General features: G+C 39.5%; 1 protein-coding gene across 4 annotated transcripts in view; it reads left to right on the top strand.

Moving 5' to 3' along the window:
- LOC101843542 (sodium channel protein type 1 subunit alpha) overlaps window positions 1-21,978 on the top strand; it is a 160,379-nt gene that overhangs the window by 65,359 nt on the left and 73,042 nt on the right. For all 4 annotated transcript variants that reach the window (XM_040745488.1, XM_040745490.1, XM_021232877.2 and 1 more), the window contains exon 2: window positions 11,736-12,048. In XM_040745488.1, the coding sequence (XP_040601422.1) occupies window positions 11,785-12,048 (264 nt within the window). In that variant the 5' untranslated portion in view covers window positions 11,736-11,784. The remainder of the gene's footprint in view (window positions 1-11,735; window positions 12,049-21,978) is intronic.

Below are 21,978 nucleotides of genomic sequence, written 5' to 3'. Positions count from 1 at the left end.
CTTTAATTTCTTTTTTTTATTTCTTCCTTTAACCAGGGATGGTGCAATTGTGCATTGTTCAATCTCCATGAGTTTGTAGGGTTTCTGCGATTTGTGTTATTGTTGAATTCTAATTTTAATGCATGGTGGTCTGGTAAGATATAGGGGGTTATTCCAATTTTTTTGTATCTGTGAAGATTAGCAATGTTTCCTATTATGTGGTCAATTTTAGAGAAGGTTCCATGTGGTGCCGAGAAGAAGGTATATCCCTTTGTATTTGGGTGGAATGTTCTATAGATGTCTGTTAAACCCAGTTGGGTCATAACTTCTATTAGTTCTTTTGTTTCTTTGTTAAGTTTCTGTCTGAAGGTCCTGTCTAGTGGTGAGAGCAGAGTGTTGAAGTCTCCTACTATTAGTGTGTGAGATTTTATGTGCATTTTGAGCTTTAGTAGTGTTTCTTTCACGAATGTAGGTGCCTTTGTATTTGGGGCATAGATGTTTAAAATTGAGACTTCATCTTGATGTACTTTTCCTTTGATGAATATGAAGTGTCCTTCTTCATGTCTTTTGATTGATTTTAATATGAAGTCTAGTTTGTTAGATATTAGGATTGCTACACCCGCTTGTTTCTTGGGACCATTTGATTGGAAGATCTTTTCCCAACCCTTTACTCTAAGGTAACGTCTGTCTTTGATGTTGAGATGTGTTTCTTGTATGCAGCAGAAGGAAGGGTTCTGTCTTCCTATCCATTCTCCTAGTCTGTGTCTTTTTATAGGCAAGTTGAGGCCGTTGACATTGAGGGATAGTAATGACCATTGATTGATGATTCTTGTTTGTGCTTGATTTATTGTTAGTGAAGTTATTTTGTGTAGTTTCTCCTCCCTTTTTCTTTTGGTGTTTTGTAGAGTGAGATTATATCTTGCCTGTGTCTTTGTGAATGTAGTTATCTTCCTTGGATCTAGGTTTTCCTTCTAGCACTTTCTGTAGGGCTGGATTCATGGATACGTATTGTTTAAATCTGGCTTTGTCATGGAATATTTTGTTTTCTCCATCTACAGTAATTGAGAGCTTTGCTGGATATATTAGTCTGGGCTGGCATCCTTGTTCCCTTAGCATTTGTAGGACATCTGCCCATGATCTTCTGGCTTTCATCATTTCGATTGAGAAGTCAGGTGTAATTCGGATAGGTCTGCCTTTGTATGTTACTTGGCCTTTTTCTTTAGCTGCTCTTAATATTTTTTCTTTAGTCTGTAGGTTTGATGTTTTGATTATTATATGGCAAGATGACTTCTTTTTCTGGTCCAGCCTATTTGGTGTTCTGTAAGATTCTTGTATTTTCATAGACATATCTTTCTTTAGGTTAGGGAAGTTTTCTTCCATGATTTTGTTGAATATGTTTTCTGTACCTTTGAGTTGTATTTCTTCGCCTTCTTCTATACCTATTATTCTCAGGTTTGGTTTCTTCATGGTGTCCCATATTTCCTGGATATTTTGTGTTAAGGATTTGTTGGTTTTGAGATTTTCTTTGGTTGCCGACTCTATATCCTCTAATGAGTCTTCAACACCTGAGATTTGTTTATTTCTTGAATTTTTCCCCCATTTCATGGATTTTTTGTTTGTTTTTTCTTCAATTTCTTTAAGGGATTTCCTTGTTTCTTCTTTGAGGGTCTCCATCATCTTCATGAAATAAATTTTAAGGTCTGTCTCCTCTCCTTCGTCTATGTAGTCCTTTTCAGGTCTTGCTGGTGTTGGATCCCTAGATTCTGGTGGGGCCATGTTGGCCTTTCTATTGCTGAGTGAGCTCTTATTCTGTCTTCTTCCCATCTCTTCTTCCAGTGGATGCTGGTGGGGTCTTTCCGTCTCCACTGGTCTCCTTCCTTCCTGAAGCTGAAGCTGGACTAGCTGGGGTTTGGGGCTTGGAAAGGTGATGTCTTTCCTGAAGCTAGACTAGCTGGGGTTTGGGGCTTGGAAGAGCTGATGTCTTTCCTGTGTGGGCGGGTCTTCTGAAGCCGGACTCGCTGGGGTTTGGGGCTTGGAAGAGCTGATGTCTTTCCTGAAGCTGGACTTGCTGGGGTTTGGGCCTGGGAAGAGCTGATGTCTTTCCTGTGTGGGCAGGTCTTCTGGATGCCAGGAGCGGCACGGAAGATCCAGGGGATGGGTGTCCGGCAGGGGATCCCAGCCGGACACCCAATCTCACCTGAAGCTGGAGTCACTTACTCCTCCCTCACTTTGATTGTACTCTGGGAGCTTGGTCCATTAGTTAGTTGTGGATTTCTGCATCTGCTTCCCTCCATTTCTGGAAGAGGGTTAAAGCTTCTCTGGTGTTATGGATTGTAGGCTGGATATCTTTTGCTTTATTTCTGGTATCCAATCATGAGTGAGTACATACTGTATTTGTCTTTCTGGTTTTGGGTTACCTCACTTAGCATGGTTTTTACTAGTTCTGTCATTTTGCCTGCAAATTTTAGGATGGCATTGTTTCTTACCTCTGAGTGGTACTCCATTGTGTACATATACCACATTTTCTTCATTCATTCTTCAACTGAGGGGCATTTAGGTTTTTTCCAAGATATGGCTATTACAAATAATGTTGCTATGAACATATTTGAGCAAATGTCCTTGTGGTGTGAAAGTGCCTCCTTCAGGTATATGCCCAACATTGGTATTGCAGGGTCTTGAGGTGGGTTGATCCATAATTTTCTGAGAAGTTGCCAAACTGATTTCCACAGTGGCTGTGCAAGTTTGCACTCCCACCAGCAATGTTCCCCTTTCTCCACGTCCTCCCCATAATTAGCTCTCATTGGTGTGTTTAACCTTAGTCATTCTGATTGGTGTAAGATAGAATTTCAGAGTGGTTTTGATTTGCATTTCTCTGATGACTAAGGATGTTGGGCATTTCCTTGTGTCTTTCTGCCATTTGAGATTGTTCTGTTGAGAATTCTCTGTTTAGATCTTTACCCCATTTTTTATTGGACTATTTAGTAGTTTGCTTTCTAGTTTCTTGAGTTCTTTGTATATTTTGGAGATCAGTCCTCTGTCAGATGTGGGGTTGGTGAAGATCTTTTCCCATTCTGTAGGGAGCCGTTTTGTGTTATTCATTGTGTTCTTTGCTTTACAGAAACTTTTCAGTTTCAGGAGGTCCCATTTATTAATTGTTCCTCCCAGAGTCTGTGCTACTGGTGTTCTAGTTAGGAAGAGATCTCCTGTGCCTATGCATTCAAATGTATTTCCCACTTTGTCTCCTATGAGGTTCAGTGTTGATGGATTTATTTTAAGGCCTTTGATTCGCTTGGACTTGAGTTTTGTGCATGGTGATAGATATGGATCTATTTGCATTCTTCTACATGTTGGCATCCAGTTATATCAGCACCATTTGTTGAATATATTTTCTTATTTTCATTTTATATTTTTAGCATCTTTGTGAAAAATTAGATGTTCACGGGTGTGTGGGTTGATATTGGGGTCTTTGATTCAATTCCATTGGTCCACCTGTCTGTTTCATTACTATAGCTCTATAGTAGAGCTTGAAGTCCAGGATATACCAAGATGTTTTCATTGCTATAGCTCTATAGTAGAGCTTGAAGTCCAGGATGGTAAGGTGGTAAGGTGGTAAGGCCCCCAGATGATTCATATATATATATATATATATATATATATATATATATAATAGTGTTCTGGGTTTTTGTTTTTCCATAGGAAGTTGAATATTGTTTTTTTAAGGTCTGAACCACAGCAACTCTTAAACAAAACATTTTATTGTAATGGCTCACTTATAACTTCAGAGGTTCAGTCCAATATCATCATGATGGGGAACATGGAGGTGTGTAGGCAGATGTGGTACTGGAGCTAAGAGTGCTACATCTTGAGCAGAAGGCAGCAGAAAGTCAACTAACTGTCACACTGCGTGAATCTTGAGAAAAAGACCACAAAGCCCACCCCCACAGTGACATACTTCCTCCAATAAGGCCATACTTCCTAATAGTGTCGCTCACTTTGGGAACCATTTTCTTTCAAACTACCACATTCTACTCCCTGGCTCCCAAAGGCTTGTACCCATATCACAATGCAAAATACATAGTCTAGCTTCAAAAGTCCCCATAATCTATCACAGTCTTAACAATGTTTAAAAGTCCAAAGTTCACTTTGTCCTGAGGTTCATGCAATCTCTTAACTGTAATTACCTGTGAAATCAAAATGAAAAGCAAATCACATACTTTCAACATATAATGCCACAGGATATGCAGTCCCATTGCAGAACATAAGGAAAGGAGCACAATGAGGAAACATTAGCCAAAGCAAGATTGAAAACCAGTTGGGCAAACTCCAAACTTTTCATCTCCATGTCTGATGTCCCTTCAGTTTTACTGACTGCAACACACTCTTTCTCTTGGACTGGTTTCACTCCCTGTTATCAGTTTTCCTTGGCAGGTATCCCATTCTAGCACCTCTAACTTCTTAGGTTCTCCAAGGCAATCAAGCCTTCACTTCACATCGTACAATGGCCTCTATACTAGGCCTCCATTCAGGGACATCCCTGGCACATGCCTGGCTTCAGAGGCTTTCTTTAGGCATGCAGGAAAAATTCTATAACCCATTTCTTCTATCCTTAACTCTAAAGCCAGAACCATGAGGCCAAAGCTGCCAAGTTCTGCTGCTTGCTGGGGCTGGGCAATAGCCCCCTCATTCAATTACATCTTCACCAACTTCCTGTCTTTTATTGCCTAAGCTTGGCTGTCCTGAAACTTGCTCTGTAGACTAAATTGACCTCAAACCCAGAGATCACCCAGCCTCTGTCTTCCCAGTACTGGGATTAAAGGTGTGCTCTACCACAACCGGATCTAAGCTTTTCTTAAGTTCCTTTTCACAAATTGGAAACTAAGCTGCTGGGTGGGATCTTGCCCAAAGTCACCACTCCCTGTCTTCCATTTCTTAATCTATTTATCTTCTTGAACAGAGGATTTAGCTTCACTCCATTTCCTGATATGTATGGGTGGTTCGGTGGTACAGTTTCTCATCTGCCATTTCCTGGTGCTCTTTTTCCCCTCAAAATGTACTTTTTGTAATTTCTCTGCTCTGCTTGCTCTTTTTAATTATAAATCTTCATTAGAGTTACCACTAATAGCCACACAACAGAGTCTACAGTAAGCTGTTTTAAGATTTCTTCTCCCTACAGAATTAATCCAAAACTCTTCATTTTAACCTCAGGTAGATTCTTCAGACAAGGGCAAAAGGCAGCTAATTCCTTCACCAAAATATTACAAGAAGGATTTCTAGGTGAAATATTAAAATTCTTCTCTGAAACCTCTCGAGCCAGCTCTCTACATTTCAAATCATTATCAGCAATATTGTCTTCCATGCTCCTACTAGCATGGCCCATTAAGCAGTGCTTAAAACATTCTACTGCTTTCCTAACCCAAAATAACAAAGCTTATATCACTTCAAACAAAAGCATGTCCAGGCCTATCACAGCAATACCCCATTCACTAGTACCTATTCCATAGTTAAGTTTATATTGCTGTGAAGACATACCATGACCACAGTAATTCTTATAAAGAAAACATTTAATCAGAGTGGCTCATTTTACAGTTTCAGGGATTCAGTTCATTATCATCATGGCAGTGTGCAGGCAGATGTGATAATGGAGCTGAGTCCTACATCTTGACTCAGGGGTGGCATGGAGTTGACAGTCACACTGAGTGAATCTTGAGTAAAAGACCTCAAAGCTCAGCTCAACAGTGACATACTTCCTCCAACAAGGCCATATCTCCTAATAGTGCCTCTCCCATTGGGGACTATTTTCTTTCATATCACCATATTCACCCCTTTGAGACATGCCATTCTCAGAGCAAAGGAACAAGAACACAAGGCTGTGGGGACACACAATGGCTCAGTGAAAGCCTCTGCTTGAATGGCGTCTGCATATCTCATTATACCAGCCAAGGAAAGTCTATTACTCAAAACTACACAGGGGCAAGAGGATCAAGACTTCCACTGGTTGGGAAGGTCTGCAGGTTACATTGCAATATACTCAGATGAATAATTCTCCTCCAACTAAGTGAATATTTTGGCATAGCCACAACAATACCAAGAAATGCCATTTCATCTGATTAAATCTATCTTGGTCTCTCTGTGTGTTTAGTGTATCAGCAAGACTGGTAAGTTTAGCGTCTTCTCTGCCCTGGATCCAGTCTTCTGGTATTCCCTGTTAGACTGTGTCACCTGTCTATGACATTGCAATTTCCTTCCCAAACCAGAAGACTGTCATTGCTGACCCATATGATTCTCTCCCCAGCACTGGAATATCTGACATCATATTTGTGATACTTTAAGATTCTTTCAAGGATCAAAAGAGCATTAACTTCAAACTGAAATTCCAAGATAATAAAGATCACATTATAGAAATAATAGAGAGAAATGCATATATACTCACATATACATATAAAAGCAGAACTCATGCAAATTCATAGTTCTTAAAATTATATAATGGATTTCCTAATGATTAAGTCTCTTGATCCAGAAACATATCAGTATCTTATTCTGTCAAAACATCTTTTGAGGTTGTGTGCAGTGGTGTACACCTTTAATTTCAGCACTCTGGAGACAGAGGAAAGCCACTGTGAGTTCAAGGCAAGCCTGGTCTATATAATGAATTCCAGGACAACCAGGACTATTAGAGACAGCCTTGTTTCAACATGAAAAAAATGTTTTTTTTTCTTTACTTTTGTTTGTGATTCAAGAATGTACTAAATATACAACAATCTTATAGAAGCAGTTAGTAGTTGAGTGATCTCGGGAAATGGTTTGGTGAGTAAAGACGCTTGTTGTACAGCCTGGTGACCAGAGTTTAATCCCAGGACTTCACATAAAGGTAGAAAAAGAGAACCAACTCCTCAAAGTTGTTCTCAGACCTCCAATTGCATGCCCTGACACAAGTCACACACATTTCATGCACTCAAAGAAGAATTACAGTAATAATATTAGTTACTTTTGTGGGATTATAACAGTAAGAATAATATTTTACCTGGATTTACTATTTTAGCAGAGGAAGTTTTTGCAAAGTGAACCAAAACATACCATCATGATGTGTGCCATATAGATGCCTGATGTCCTCAGAATAATGGTAGGACTTGCAGGAGTTGACTATCATTTTAGCAAGAGTCTAGCTGATTCTCAACATAAATACTAAGCCATTTTAGAAGACATTGCAGATACATGATTTCTTCCCTTGTTTCTTGACTATAGTATAGTATAGTCAAGAAACACAGATAATGAATAACTATATCAGTTGTCACCCACAATAAATGGATCAGCAGTTTTTCTTACAGGGCTTCTCTAAGATGTCTCATTTATGCTGGATAGGAAAGTCTGAGGTAGCCACTTCCATTCTATCCACACAATTTTATGGAAAATGAACACTGTTGTTGCACCCTTTCTGAATGGCAAACTGTTCACACACACACACACACACACACACACACACACACACAAAACCATTCACTCAAAATATGCCTTTATGCAAAATCTAAATATATGCATACAAAAGAAACTGCTACAGCTATGAAACAGCAAAAATGAGGCTAAATGAATGGACAAAGACCCCAGATTAAATGCAAATGGGAGGAAAGCAGATGCCTTCGTGTACTCTCATATTTGTTCTCAGTAAAAATTAGAGAAGCAAAATATACACTCGGCAGGATTGTCAGGCACTACACGGTGGTACCTAGATCAAGGACAGATGACAATACAATGCTGGCCCCATGCAGAGAAGCTCTAATCCTTATTCATGTAACTTTCCTAAACTCAGTTTTTATGGTGACGGTGGTGTCAACAGACCTCTGCTGCTGCCAGTCCTATATTGTGTGGCAGCCTTTCAGTTAAGTTTATATGGTAACAGTTTATGATGATAACAGCAACTCTGTCGCTATTTATGGATTTTATGTACTATGCCTCTTTATCATTATTTTAAAGTATACTTGACTTATAAAAAGTTTACGGTAAACAAGAAGGTCACATTGTGCTGATAGCAACATCATACATCTGTTTGTCCGATGCATTAATGTTGAGTGATTTGCCTAGCTCAAGAAGTAAAATTATGAAATCTGCATAAAAATGGAAGGCACTGGGAAACATTATGTTAAATGAAATAAAACTGCCTCAGAAATATACATATATATATATGCTGCATTTTCCCTTTCATATGTACATCCCAGCTTTTAACTGCTAATATGCATGACTTAGGTGGCAGTAAATGTGGGTAGAGGCCAATAAACTAGAAAGGATTCCATGAGAAGAGAAGAGATAAAGAAACTTTAAGGGATGGGGAAATTCTGCTGCACAAATGCCCAGTGAAAATGGAAGGATGAAGAGTGGGGACAGAAAGATACTACAGGTACAGGACTGGAAGATGGGATAAGCATCAGAGGGTAGGAGAATCAAACACAATTTGTCATGAAAAATGTCATGAAGAGTTACACACAAGCCAGAAAAATGTCATGAAGAGTTACACACAAGCCAGACACAAAGGAACAGGACTTTAATCCCAGCACTCAGCAGGCAGAGGCAGGCAGATTTCTGTTAGGTTGAAGCCAGCCTGTGTCTACAAAGTGAGTTCCAGGATAGCTAGGGCTATTACAAAGAGAAACCCTGTCTCAAACAAACAAACGAAATCCTAACAACAACAAAAGTGTTACACACAATATTCTTAGAAGCTACATAAAACTATTATAAGCCAATGAAAATAAAATAAATGAAACTGAAATTGAATGCATATTATCATGCTATTATCTGTATATAGAGCTTAAACAATGCATATGAAAATACACATACTGACTCATATAGCATATACATATTATCTCCCTGGGAAAATATAGAGGAGACAAATAATGGGGATGGCATTGAATCTGTAGATTGCTTTTGGCAGGATTGCCATTTTTACTAAGTTGATCCTACCTATCCAAGAGCATGGGAGATCTTTCCATTTTCTGAGGGCTTCTTTAATTTCTTTCTTTAAATATTCAAAGTTCTTACGATAATGGTCTTTCACTTGTTTGGTTAGCGTTACCCCAAGGTATTTTATGTTGTTTGTGGCAATTGTAAAGGGTGATGTTTTTCTGATTTCTTTTTCAGCCCTTTTATCATCTGTATATAGTAGGGCTACTGATTTTCTTGAGTTGATCTTGTAGCCTGCCACTTTGCTGAAGATGTTAATCAGCTATAAGGGTTCCCTGGTAGAGTTCTTTGGGTCATTGATGTAAACTATCATATCGTCTGCAAACAGTGAAAGTTTGACCTCTTCCTTCCCAATTTGTATCCTCTTGATCCCCCTTTGTTGTCGTATGGCAATAGCTAGAACTTCAAGTACCATGTTGAAAAGGTATGGAGAGAGTGGACAGCCTTGTTTTGTTCCTGATTTTAGAGGAATTGCGTTGAGTTTCTGTCCATTTAGTTTGATGTTGGCTGTTGGTTTACTGTATATAGCTTTTATTATGTTTAAGTATGTCCCTGTTATCCCAGATCTCTCCAAGACCTTTATCATGAAGGGGTGTTGGATTTTGTCAAAGGCTTTTTCAGCATCTAGTGAGATGATCGTGTGATTTTTGTTTTTCAGCTTGTTTATATGGTGGATTACGTTGATGGATTTTCTAATGTTGAACCATCCCTGCATCCCTGGGATGAAACCTACTTGATCGTGGTGAATGATTGTTTTGATGTGTTCTTGGATCCGATTTGCCAGTATTTTATTGAGTATTTTTGCATCAATGTTCATGAGGGATATTGGTCTGAAGTTCTCTTTCTTAGTTGTATCTTTGTGTGGCTTGGGGATCAAGGTTATTGAAGCCTCATAGAAAGAGTTTGGCAAAGACCCTTCTGCTTCTATTGTGTGGAACACTTTGAGAAGAATTGGTATAAGCTGTTCTTTGAATTTCTGGTAGAATTCTGCACTGAGGCCATCTGGACCTGGACTTTTTTTGGTTGGGAGACTTTTGATGACTGCTTCTATTTCCATAGGGGTTATAGGTCTATTTAAATTGCTTATCTGTTCTTGATTTAGTTTTGGCAAGTGATAGCTATCCAGGAAGTCATCCATTTCCTTTAAATTTTCGAATTTTGTGGAGTACAGGTTTTCAAAGTATGACCTAATGATTCTCTGGATTTCCTCAGAGTCTGTTGTTATGTCCCCCTTTTCATTTCTGATTTTGTTAATTTGCGTGTTCACTCTCTGCTGTTTGGTAAGTTTAGACAAAGGTTTGTCTATCTTGTTGATTTTCTCAAAGAACCAACTCTTCGTTGCATTGATTCTTTGTATTGTTTTCCTGGTTTTTACTTTATTGATTTCAGCCCTCAATTTGATTATTTCCTGACGTCTACTCCTCCTGGGGGGAGTTTGCTTCTTTGTGTTCTAGAGCTTTCAGCTGTGATGTTAATTCTCTGGTATAACTGTTCTCCTGTTTCTTCGTGTGAGCACTTAGTGCTATGAACTTCCCCCGTAGCACTGCTTTCAAAGTGTCCCATAGGTTTGGGTATGTTGTGTCTTCATTCTCATTGAATTCGAGGAAGTCTTTAATTTCTTTTTTTTAATTTCCTCTTTGACCCAGAGATGGTGCAGTTGAGCATTATTCAATTTCCATGAGTTTGTAGGTTTTCTGCAATTTGTGTTGTTGTTGAATTCTAATTTTAAAGCATGGTGGTCTGATAAGATGCATGAGTTATTCCAATTTTTTTGTAGCTGCTGAGGTTTGATATGTTGCCAAGTATGTGGTCGATTTTTGAGAAGGTTCCATGTGGTGGTGAGAAGAAGGTATATTCTTTTTTATGTGGATGAAATGTTCTATAGATATCTGTTAATCCCAGTTGGGTCATTACTTCTATTAGACCCTTTGCTTCTTTGTTGAGTTTCTGTCTGGTATTCCTGTCTAGTGGTGAGAGTGGTGTGTTGAAATCTCCCACTATAACTGTGTGGGGCTTTAGATGAGATTTAAGTTCTAATAATGTTTCTTTAACGAATGTGGATGCCTTTGTATTGGGGGCATAGATGTTCAGGATAGACACTTCATCTTGGTGGGTTTCACCTGTGATGAGTATGTAATGACCTCCTTCATCTCTTTTGATTGATTTTATTTTAAAGTCCAGTTTGTTAGATATTAGGATTGCTACCCCTGCTTGTTTCTTGGGTCCATTTGATTGAAAAAATTTTTCCCAACCTTTAACTCTCAGGTAATGTCTGTCTTTGAGGGTGAGGTGTGTTTCTTGTATGCAGCAGAAGGAAGGGTTCTGTCTTCGAATCCATTCTGCTAGTCTGTGTCTTTTTATGGGTGAGTTAAGACCATTAATATTGAGGGATATTAATGACCATTGATTGCTCATCCTTCTTCGATTTGCAATGGTTGTTGGTGGTGGAATTATGTGTGGAATTTCACCCCTTTGTTCTTTTGGCTGTTGGTAGACAGGGATTCTCTAATGCCTATGTTTTTCTGCTTGTAGTTAGCTTCCTTGGGTTGGAGTTTTCCTTCCAAAATTTTCTGTAGGGCTGGGTTAGTGGACACATATTGCTTGAATCTAGTTTTGCCATGGAATATCTTGTTTTCTCCGTCTATAGTGATTGAGAGCTTTGCCGGGTATAATAGTCTGGGCTGTAATCCATGGTCTCTTAGTGTAGGTAGAATATCTATCCAGGACCTTCTGGCTTTACTTTTAGATAAGCCCTTACAGATATTAACAACTTTTAATCTTGATGCCTTTGGTTCCTCCCTCCTTAGGAATCTCACATGAAGAGTAAATAGTAATTAAAATGTACAGGATGACAAGATGGAGCAAACAGTGCTTGTACCACCAGGACCTGACAGCTTCAACTTCTTCACCAGAGAATCTCTTGCAGCTATTGAAAGACGCATTGCAGAAGAAAAGGCTAAGAATCCTAAGCCAGACAAAAAAGATGATGACGAAAACGGCCCAAAGCCAAACAGTGACTTGGAAGCTGGGAAGAACCTTCCATTTATCTATGGAGACATTCCTCCAGAGATGGTGTCAGAGCCCCTGGAGGACCTGGACCCCTATTATATCAATAAGAAAGTAAGTGTTTTTATCAGGTCTATTTTGCCACTAACTGCATGCATTGGACTGCATCGAATACTAAATTAGCACAGCCTTAACCATCCTTCTGCTTAAGAAATGAGACCACATTTGTGGGTGTTTTATACATATTCATGAGAAGTAAATAAATTATATTATACCATATGGAGCTGCCCCAATTGCCCCATGACAAAAAAAATCTAAATATAAGTTGTAGGTGGCTAATTTAACAAATTTAAATATTCTCACCAAAGATTACATGTTACAAGCAATTGTATTTTTTGTACCTTAAAATCTTGAAGTCATCACCCTGAGTTACAAAAGACCTCAAAATGTATTGTGTGAGTTTCTAATGAAAGAAAGTTATATAACACAAGACTTTTCAATTCCTTTGCCATATTATAAATAATAAATCAAAGAACTTCCTGCAGAATTATTTACACATGGAATATAGTTATGCAGTATACTAGGGTATTTTGTTGCTTTGTTTTCTTACTTGTTTGGGGGAAGAAATTATTTATTTTGGCTCACTGTTTTCAAATATAAGATGTTAGGGGCATTTTACAATGAAACCATATCAGGGCTCCTTCTAACAAATGTGAGCTTTATCTTAACTGTATTATATCTACAAAGACACTACTTACGAGCTAGGTCACAGTTTCACACTGGCATGAACTCTTGGAAGACACTATCCAATCTATTATCCTTGCTAGTCATTAACATGAGGGAATGTATAAGTTACATTTTATTCATCCACCTGCATTCTAAGTCTATATAGTTGTGTTTATACTAATCATCAAGACCTTCCTTAGTAGTCATCACAGATGTACATTCTTATTTAAAGCTTTCATTAGTTCCTTGAGAGTTTTAGCTGTATTCATCCCTCTTCCAGCCCTTCCCACATCCAGCCATCACTCTCTACCCACTCAACTTTGTGTTCTTGTTTTCTTTTTTTAACCCTTCAAGACCAATGCATAATGCTCAAGTCTTAGTCCTGTGGTCTTCCACTGAAGTGTGGCTGTCAGCTTAATAGGGGCTACACTCTTAGAAAAACTGTCTCTCCTCCGCGCAGTTAACAGTTATCAACAGCTCCACATCTAGGGGTGTAACTGTACACCCAGATCCAGTCCCCGTGATGGGATTTAATCTAGCTTTCACTTTCACAGGTTTTGTGCATACTGCTGCAACAGCTGTGAGTTCTTATGTTCAACTCTCCTACAATGCCTTGCTATGACACTTTTCTTGTAGTTTTCCACAACCCCTGGCTCTTACACTCTTTTCACGACCACTTCTCTGAGCACGGGAAGGAGAGATATGACATATATGTTGCCCTTAGAGCTGAGAATTCTCTAGTATCTTATTCTCTAAAACTTGGTCAGTTGTAAGTCATCATCTACTACAAATAGAGGCTTCTCTGATAAAGATTGAGAAATGCATTATCTATGGGTACAATGATAAGTCAATAGGAAATGGTTTAATGCTATGTCCATTTAACAGAATAATAGTAGTAGGTTCGCCCCGCCCCGACACCAGGACTTATGATTTATTTAGTTATAGGTTCTTTGTCCCAATAATGGTGCCAGGTATGGGTTTGGTCTTGTGGCTTTGCAATTAAATCCAACCAAAAAGCAGTTAGTTATGCCTGTGATGTTTGTGCCACTACTGCCCCAGTGGGCATGCCCTGCAAAGCCAGTAGTTCTCAAGATTGACTGCTGGGTAAGATCGATGAGTTTTGATGAATATTCTTCTCTGGTGGCATGCATAGTACTTTATAACCCTATGAAATGAGACAGTAGTGATGTTTTTAGCTTTTTGAGAAACACTAATTTCTATCCCAGCTACACCAGTTTGCATTCTGACCAGCAGTGAATAAGTGTTCCCCCTCTCCTAACATCCATTTCAACATTTATTTTGGCTCATGGTTTTCAAATATAAGATGAGGTGGCATCATAACAATAGGCTGAACCTTCCTACATCAACCATCAATCAAGAAAATACACCGCAGACTTAACCACAGGCCATTCTAGTAAAGACATTTTCTCAGTTGAGGTTCCATCCTCTAAAATGACTCTAGCTTATGTCAAGATGACATAAAACCACCCAGCACAAAGATTATTCATCCCATAGTAGCTATTTATGAGAAGTAAACACAAGGAAATTATGAAATAAAGACACAGATGTGCTCTACACAGGACTTGGTTCATCCCATAGATTGTGTGCATGTATTTCTTGATCTTGGAGACAAGCAGCATTTCAGTGGCTCTTGTGGTAAAGGCTAGACAACCTTCTCTTTATCAGGCCTTTGCTCTCTCAAATATAGAACATCTGATTCCCTGGTAAAACCCACCATCTAAAAATTATTAAAGTCACTAAGAAGAGGCCTTAGCAAAATACAAAATTGATTCTAGCTCCTATGCTGCATACTTATTTATAAATCGACAAATGAATGGTTTGAGAAAGACCAAACTGAAGCATGTTGACAAAGGTAGTAATTCATCTTAGTCAGTGTTAGATTGCTGTGAAGAGACACCATGACCACAGCAGCTCTTATAAAAGAACACATTTAATTGAGGCTGGCTTACATTCGGAGGTTTAGTCAACTATCATCATGGCAGGGAGCATGGTGGCGCACGTGTAGACATGGTACTGGAGATGTAGCTGGCAGTTCTACATTCTGATAAGAAGGCAGAAAGAATCGTTGGTCCTTGCTTGGGCTTTGGAGACATCAAAGCCTGACCCCAGTGACACACTTCTCCAACAAGGCCACACCTACTTTAAGGACACACCTCCCAATCTCCTTAAGTAGTGCCACTCCCTGATGAGTAAACATTCAATTACTTGAGCCTTTGGGGCCATTCTTGTGAAACTACCACAGACTATCATATATATTCTTATCTTTAAAAAAGTTTCAGACTACCAGGCCTAGTGATATACACCTGGCACCCCAGTACTTAGGAGGCAGTAGCAAGCAAATCTCTGTGAGTTCAAGCTTGGTCAGCACAGCAAAATCCAGATCATCAAAAAACAATTAACCAACCAATCACCAAATAAGGAAAACAAAAATAAAAGCAAAATAATATGCTTTCAGAAAAATAGAGCTTTCAGACTGATGAAAGATACTTTCTTGTTTTTGTTTTTTGTTTGTTTGTTTGTTTGTTTGTTTGTTTTTTGAGACAGGGTTTCTCTGTATTGCTTTGGAGGCTGTCCTGGAACTCTCTCAGTAGACCAGGCTTTCCTCGAACTCACACAGATTTGCCTGCCAAGTGCTGGGATTAAAGGCAGGCGCCACCAATGCCCGTCGAAAGATACTTTCCTGAAGGGGAGGTTCTGCCCACAATGGCTTATGATGAATTTAAATACAAAATGATATAATGGAAAATGGAAAATGAAATCACAGCAGCCTGAGAGAAATACTTACAAACTTTTATAAGGAAGCTCAGGCCTGGCTTGGCCGCTATAGCAGCATTGTGGACCCCTCTCATGTAAACTTGACATCTGCTGCTCTGATCCTCAGATGCGCATTGTCTGAAGAAGGCAAACATTCTGACACTTTAGAACAAATCTCGCTGTGCAAGCAGAACAACCTGATGAGATAAATATTCTTATCAGGGAGGTTTTCTTCCCCCCAAGGGGAGGCATATCCTTCATTTTCACATTGCCCTCCCATGAAGCAAATCTCCATCTGTGAGTCATGGGCCAGCAGTGCAGACAGAACTGTTTACAGAGATAAGTCCTTTAAAACAAACATGCAGTGTGCTTCATTTGTTCAGGTTTTGAGACACCAATTCTCTGTGTAGCTCAGACTGGCCTTGAACTCACCCGTTCTGCCTATTGGCACTAACATCGTAAGAATATGCCAGCAAGTCCAGCATAGAATACATTAGAGCATACGGCTAAGTCACATTTATAGTATTTCCTTTTCTCTTTCTTCTTTTTTCTTTTAGTTTTTTAAATTTTTTCTTCTATTAATGTATATTTCCAATTTTTTATTTAAATTAGAAACAAGCTTGCTTCACATGTCAATCCCAGCTCCCCCTCCCTCCCCTCCTCCCCACCCCCTACCAGCTCCCCAAAGTCCCCAGGGAGAGTAAGGCCCCCCTTGGGGGAATCTCCAAAGTCTGTCATATCATCTGGGCAGGGCCCACCCCCATGTGTCCAGGCTGAGAGAGCATCCCTTCATGTGGAATGGGTTCCCAAAGTCCATTCATATGCCAGGGATAAATACTGATCTACTACCCAAGGCCCCATAGATTTGCCAAGGCCTCCTCACTGGTACCCACATTCAGGGGGTCTGGAACAGTCCCATGCTGGCCTCTCATCCATCAGTCTGGTGTCCATGAGCTCCCCCTTGTTCAGGTCAGCTGCCTCTGTGGGGTTCACCCACCTTGTCTTGACCTCTTTACTCATCACTCCTCCCTCTCTGCAACTGGGTTCTTGTTAAGAGAAGCTTTTTCTTTGCTAGCCGCTTTGGTTTATCCCCTGCCAGGCGCCTGGGCTCTGCCACGCCAGCCTGGTTCTAGATCCGCATCAGTCCAAATAAACACACAGGAAGCTATATTCATTATGAAGCTGTTGGCCTTGTTTGTCTCTTACTGGCTAGCTCTGCTTTAAGTAATTACCCCATAATTGTTAATCTAAGTATGTCTCTTACCAGAGAATAGTTCCAGGCTTCCTACCCCCAATGGCGTTACATGTTGACTCCTCGTGTTACTCCTACCCAGAGTCCTCCTGGACTCCTAGCCCCACCTATCTAGATTCCTATTGGCCAGACAGTGCTTTATTAGCATAAGACTTCCCCAACAGGTTCTAAGGGTTCAGTTCAGTATTTAGCTGTGGGTGTCTGCCTCTGCTTTCATTAGCCACGGAATGAAGACTCTAGGATAGCATATAAGGTAGTCATCAATCTCATTATTGGTACCTTCTCCACTATTGCTTAGATTGCCAATTGGTGTCATCCTTGTAGATCTCTGGATATCTCACTAGTGCCAGATTTCTCCTCAAACCTACAATGAATCCCTCTATTATGGTATCTCTCATCCTGCTCTCTTCTATTCTTCCCCCCCAACTCTTTCTTCTCCAACATGTCCTCCTCTCTCCTCCACTTCACCCTCCTCTTTCTCCCTGCTCCCTCTCCCCTCCCCCATGCTCCCAATTCACTCAGGAGATCCTTTCCCATCTCCCTTCTCCAGGGTGTCATGCATATCTCTCTCTCTTAGGGTCCTCCCTGTTTCCCAGACTCTCTGGCAGTGGGATTGTAGGCTAGCAATCCCCTGCTCCATGTCTAAAATCCATATATGAGTGAGTACATGACGTTTTTGTCTTTTTTTATGACTGGGTTACCTCACTCAGGATGGTTTCTTCTAGTGCCATCCATTTGACTGCAAATTTCAAGATTCCATTGTTTTTTACTCCATTGTGTAAATGTACCACATTTTCTCTATCTGCTCTTCAGTTGAGGGGCATCTAGGTTGCTTCCAGGTTCTGGATATTACAAATAATGCTGCTATGAACATAGTGGAACAGGTGCCCTTATTGTGCGAATGTGCATCTTTTGGGTATATGCCTAAGAGTAGAATTGCTGGATCTTGTGGTAGACTGATCCCCATTTTCCTGAGGAATCTCCATACTGATTTCCAAAGTGGCTGCATGAATTGGCACTCTCATCAGCAGTGGAGGAATGTTCCCCTTTCTCCACATCCTCTCCAGCATAAACTGTCATTGGTGTTTTTGAATTTAGCCATTCTGACAGGAGTAAGATGGTATCTCATACTTGTTTTGATTTGCATTTCCCTGATGGCTAAGGATGTTGAGCACTTTCTTAAGTGTCTCTCAGTCATTTTACACTCCTCTGTTGAGAATTTTCTATTTAGTTCTGTACCCCACTTTTTAATTGGATCCTTTGGTGCTTCAGAGATTAACTTCTTGAGTTCTTTGTCCAGTGTTCTAAAACATTTTGTAGGTTGTCTGTCTATTGTTTCATTGGTCATAAATTTTCTTTCAAAGCATAGATTGCTTCATTAGCAATTCATAAACAACTAATGAACATTAGATTTTCTCTGACTTGAGTTGGAGTTGCTAAGTAAAATTTTAATCTTTTAAACTAATGTTTTTTTAATATTTGGTCATTAACTTTAGAAACTAGTATCTTCCACATTAGATTGGTTTTCATTAAAACAATACAATCACATGCACATGCACTTGGGTGTGCACCACGCACACACACACACACACACACACACACACACACACACACATATATATATATATATATATATATATATATATATATATATATAGCGAGAGACAGAGAGAGAGAGAGAATAAGAAGAATAAATTTTTGCAACAGCCAAAGTATCAAATATCATGAAGGGTGAGGTTTTCCATTACTGAAGACACTGTGAATGTTGATTTGTTCTGAAAAGTGAGTTAGAACATGGAAACATCAATGTTTCCCCTTAGATTGAACCCAGAGATTGTTAATATATCACTTTTTTATAAATTATCATGTTTAGTTCTTAGTAATATGTAGAATGATTGTAAGAAGCTGACTTTCTAAGACCTTTAGCTTGCTGGAGCATTACATGTGGCATTTTGAATTACAATAAACAGGAATGTATTGGCTTATGCTTATGAAAACCAGGGAGTCCAAGATTAAGAAGTTTGCTGAAACATCACATGATAGAAGGCTGTAAGGCAAGAGAGAACAGGAAGGGCCTGATCTTTTACTGGAAAGGCATCAATTCATTCTCTTTGTTTTGGTTTGGTTTTTGGTTTTTGGTTTTCGAGACAGGGTTTCTCTGTATTGTTTTGGAACCTGTCCTGGAATCACTCTGTAGACTAGGCTGGCCTCAAACTCGCAGAGATCCATCTGCCTCTGCTTCCTGAGTGCTGGGATTAAAGGTGTGCAACTCCAACACCCAGCTTCAAATCATTCTTGAAGAGGATGTCCGCAATGAACAACAATCTTGTAAATGTCACACTTTTTAATACTGCAATAGAAATAATTCAATTTATGAGTTTTGGGAAGGATACCCATTGAACAATAACACTGACTATGAAAATGATTACAGAATTTATTCTTCGTGCTATACCTTAGAGTAAAGTGCAATTGCATCTTTTGTGCAGAAACTTGTATGAATACAGTCTAGCATGCCAAAGGTCTTTGTGTTCTTTCAGAAAGACAATCAATGTCATTGGACTTACAGAAATGTCACTGCCGATAGTGTGTATGTTATCACAACATATGCCCACATATTTTTATCCTCTTTGCCCCAGTTTCTGTTGTGCAAATTATATAATAATCAAGTGTTCCACTAAAATTATTAGTGCCATTTAAACAGTGATCAGTGATGTTGTGTTAGTCACTGAATAAATGGAAGCAACAATGATGTGGGTACCCCTGGTGCATGGAAGCATTTGGAGCCTTAAATTCTTGAGATGTCTTGAACATGCAGCATTTCCAAGAACAAAGAAAGTAGGCAATGACAGTGCTGTGCAGCCAGAAGTCCCAGCGTTTCCATCATCTCATGCTTGATGCAGTCAGGGACCTTCACAATGTGGCTCCAAACCCATACTTTCTATTTGCATATTTACTTTGTCTGTATCACAAGGACATTTCAGTGTGTGAGTACAGTTTTTTTTCTTATGGGATTTTTTTTTCAGTTTCATAACTTGAGTTGCTACTGTACCATTTGGCTATACATTCAATTTCACCCACTCTTTGTTCAGAAAATGCCTCCCCTCTCATGTTCTTAAAATTACAGATGACTCATTAGCACCATGGGAAGAAATATCCTTTTGACAATGTGGCATTTTTACTAGAAATAGAAAGATATTTTAGACATGTCGTGAAAATAGAACCTTGTTATATTTTGGAATATAGAAATGTGTTCATCTAAAAACTGTACTGTGTCCTTAAAAATCCCCTAACAATTAAAAAAAAACATTCTATCAACAGTCCTAACACAAGTCATGCCATCTCGATACTGGGGCTGTATGAGAAGCTTAGCAAGATAGGTTTCAAATTTACACCCAATCTGTCATCACAAGAGTGACTGTGATTAAGGTAGCAAGTTCTGAGTTTGTTTTCAGTTAGTTTTACAATCTTGGGCAAACTATTTAACCTCGGTTTTATTGTTTTTAAAAATAGACCAAAGTGATCTTGAAAAGACCTGTAGGGCAAATAAGAATTTAAATAAGCAGGGACTGGGGAGGTGGCTCAGACTTGCTCTTACCCTCTGAGAAGGGTTTTATTTTTCTAGGAAAATCAGAAAAGCAGATGGTATTTACAGCCTTATGATTCTGTGGATTGTCATCTCAATGGTCTCTAGCTTACAATTCTCCTTCCTATAGCATCAGAGTCTCTAGAACAGTTGTCACCTGGAGGCCCCCTTGACTCCAACAAACTGTACTCGCTCCCTGACCCTTTCTCCTATTCCCCATTCTTTCTTCCGTACTCCTCATTATTTGTCCACTCAGTCTCTGCCTCAGAAAAAGTCCCAGTGCAAACTAAATGACCTTTGACACTTGGTAGATAACCATCATGTTGTTAAGAGACCCTTTGAATACAAGTAAGGAAAACTGAACAAAAACTATCTTTAAGGGAAGACAAAAAGAAGGGGGGGAAGAAAATAACAAAAGGCACAGCATCTAAAGGGACAGCATCACGACAGGCCTTGTGCAGCTTGGGCTCTGCTTTTGCTTATGCTCGCTGGCTTCGTGTGTAGGCAGGCTCTCCCACAAGGTGGCAGGCACAGCCATCAGGCATACTAAGTTAACATCTACAGCCAAGTAACCACAAGAAAAGGTGCACATAGTTTCTAAACTCTAATGAAAGCTCTAGAATTGATTGTAATCAACTCACAGGGTTCAAGGCCATGTGATCGTCCCTGGACCAGGTAAGTATCACATGCTGAACCATTTCCTGGAGGATTAGATCCTTCTACTTACACCACATGGACAGGCAGTGGGGCAAAGATTTCCTCCACAGTGAAGAGACAGAAACTTCCAGAGAAGCTATTCCAGACAGATACAAATGAACAATTGCTACCTCCCCTACATATTATGCTTCTGCATATTTAAATTCTTTTTTAAATATTTATTTATTATGTATTCAATATTCTGCCTGCATTTATCCCTACAGACCAGAAGGGGCCACTAGTTGTCTTTATAAATGGTTGTGAGCTACCATGTAGTTGCTGGGAATTGAACTCAGGACCTCTGCAAGAGCAAGTCAGTGCTCTTAACCTTTCAGCTACCTCCCAAGTCCCTGCTTATTTAAATTCTTATTTACCCTACAGGTCTTTTCAAGATCACTTTGGTCTATTTTTTAAAACAATAAAACTGAAGTTAAGTAGTTTGCCCAAGATTGTAAAACTAATAAGTAATCTGGTAGTACTTTCCAAGGTCCCTGCTTCTGAAAAACAAACTGTTCATATTCAGTTTTAGCATCTAATACAATTCAACTACACTTTCCACCTGATCCTAAGGAGACAACATATACTTTTATGGGAAGCCTCAACTTCAGACTTTGTGTGCTTCTGTAAGGAAACCGCATCTGGACTGAGATGTGATGACGAGTTCCGACAAAGGGGGAGACATAAAGGAAGGTACTCTACTGGAGCTGGGATCCTACAGAGGAGGACGGGAGCTAACCTGGGAACATAATACAGTGCATGCATTATCTCACGATGGGGCTGAAGTTAGCTAAAGGGATCATTCGGTATTTCTGAAAGAATGCCCCATTTATTTTCAAGGCAAATAACCCCGCAGGATTCTCTTCATAATCCTCACTCTCTCTTCCAACCTGAAAAACCAAACAAGTAATTTAACAGAATCTTTCCCGTGTGCATAGTTCTCTCCTTTGTGTGAGAATATGAAATAATTGTGAAGTATTGATACCCAGGACTGTTTTGTTACTATACACTGTAT

This window comes from Mesocricetus auratus, unplaced genomic scaffold, assembly GCF_017639785.1.
Source record: "Mesocricetus auratus isolate SY011 unplaced genomic scaffold, BCM_Maur_2.0 Super-Scaffold_100004, whole genome shotgun sequence".
Taxonomy (NCBI): Eukaryota; Metazoa; Chordata; class Mammalia; order Rodentia; family Cricetidae; genus Mesocricetus; species Mesocricetus auratus.
Note: the sequence above shows the minus strand (reverse complement) of the source record. Positions and strands in the feature narration are given on the sequence as shown.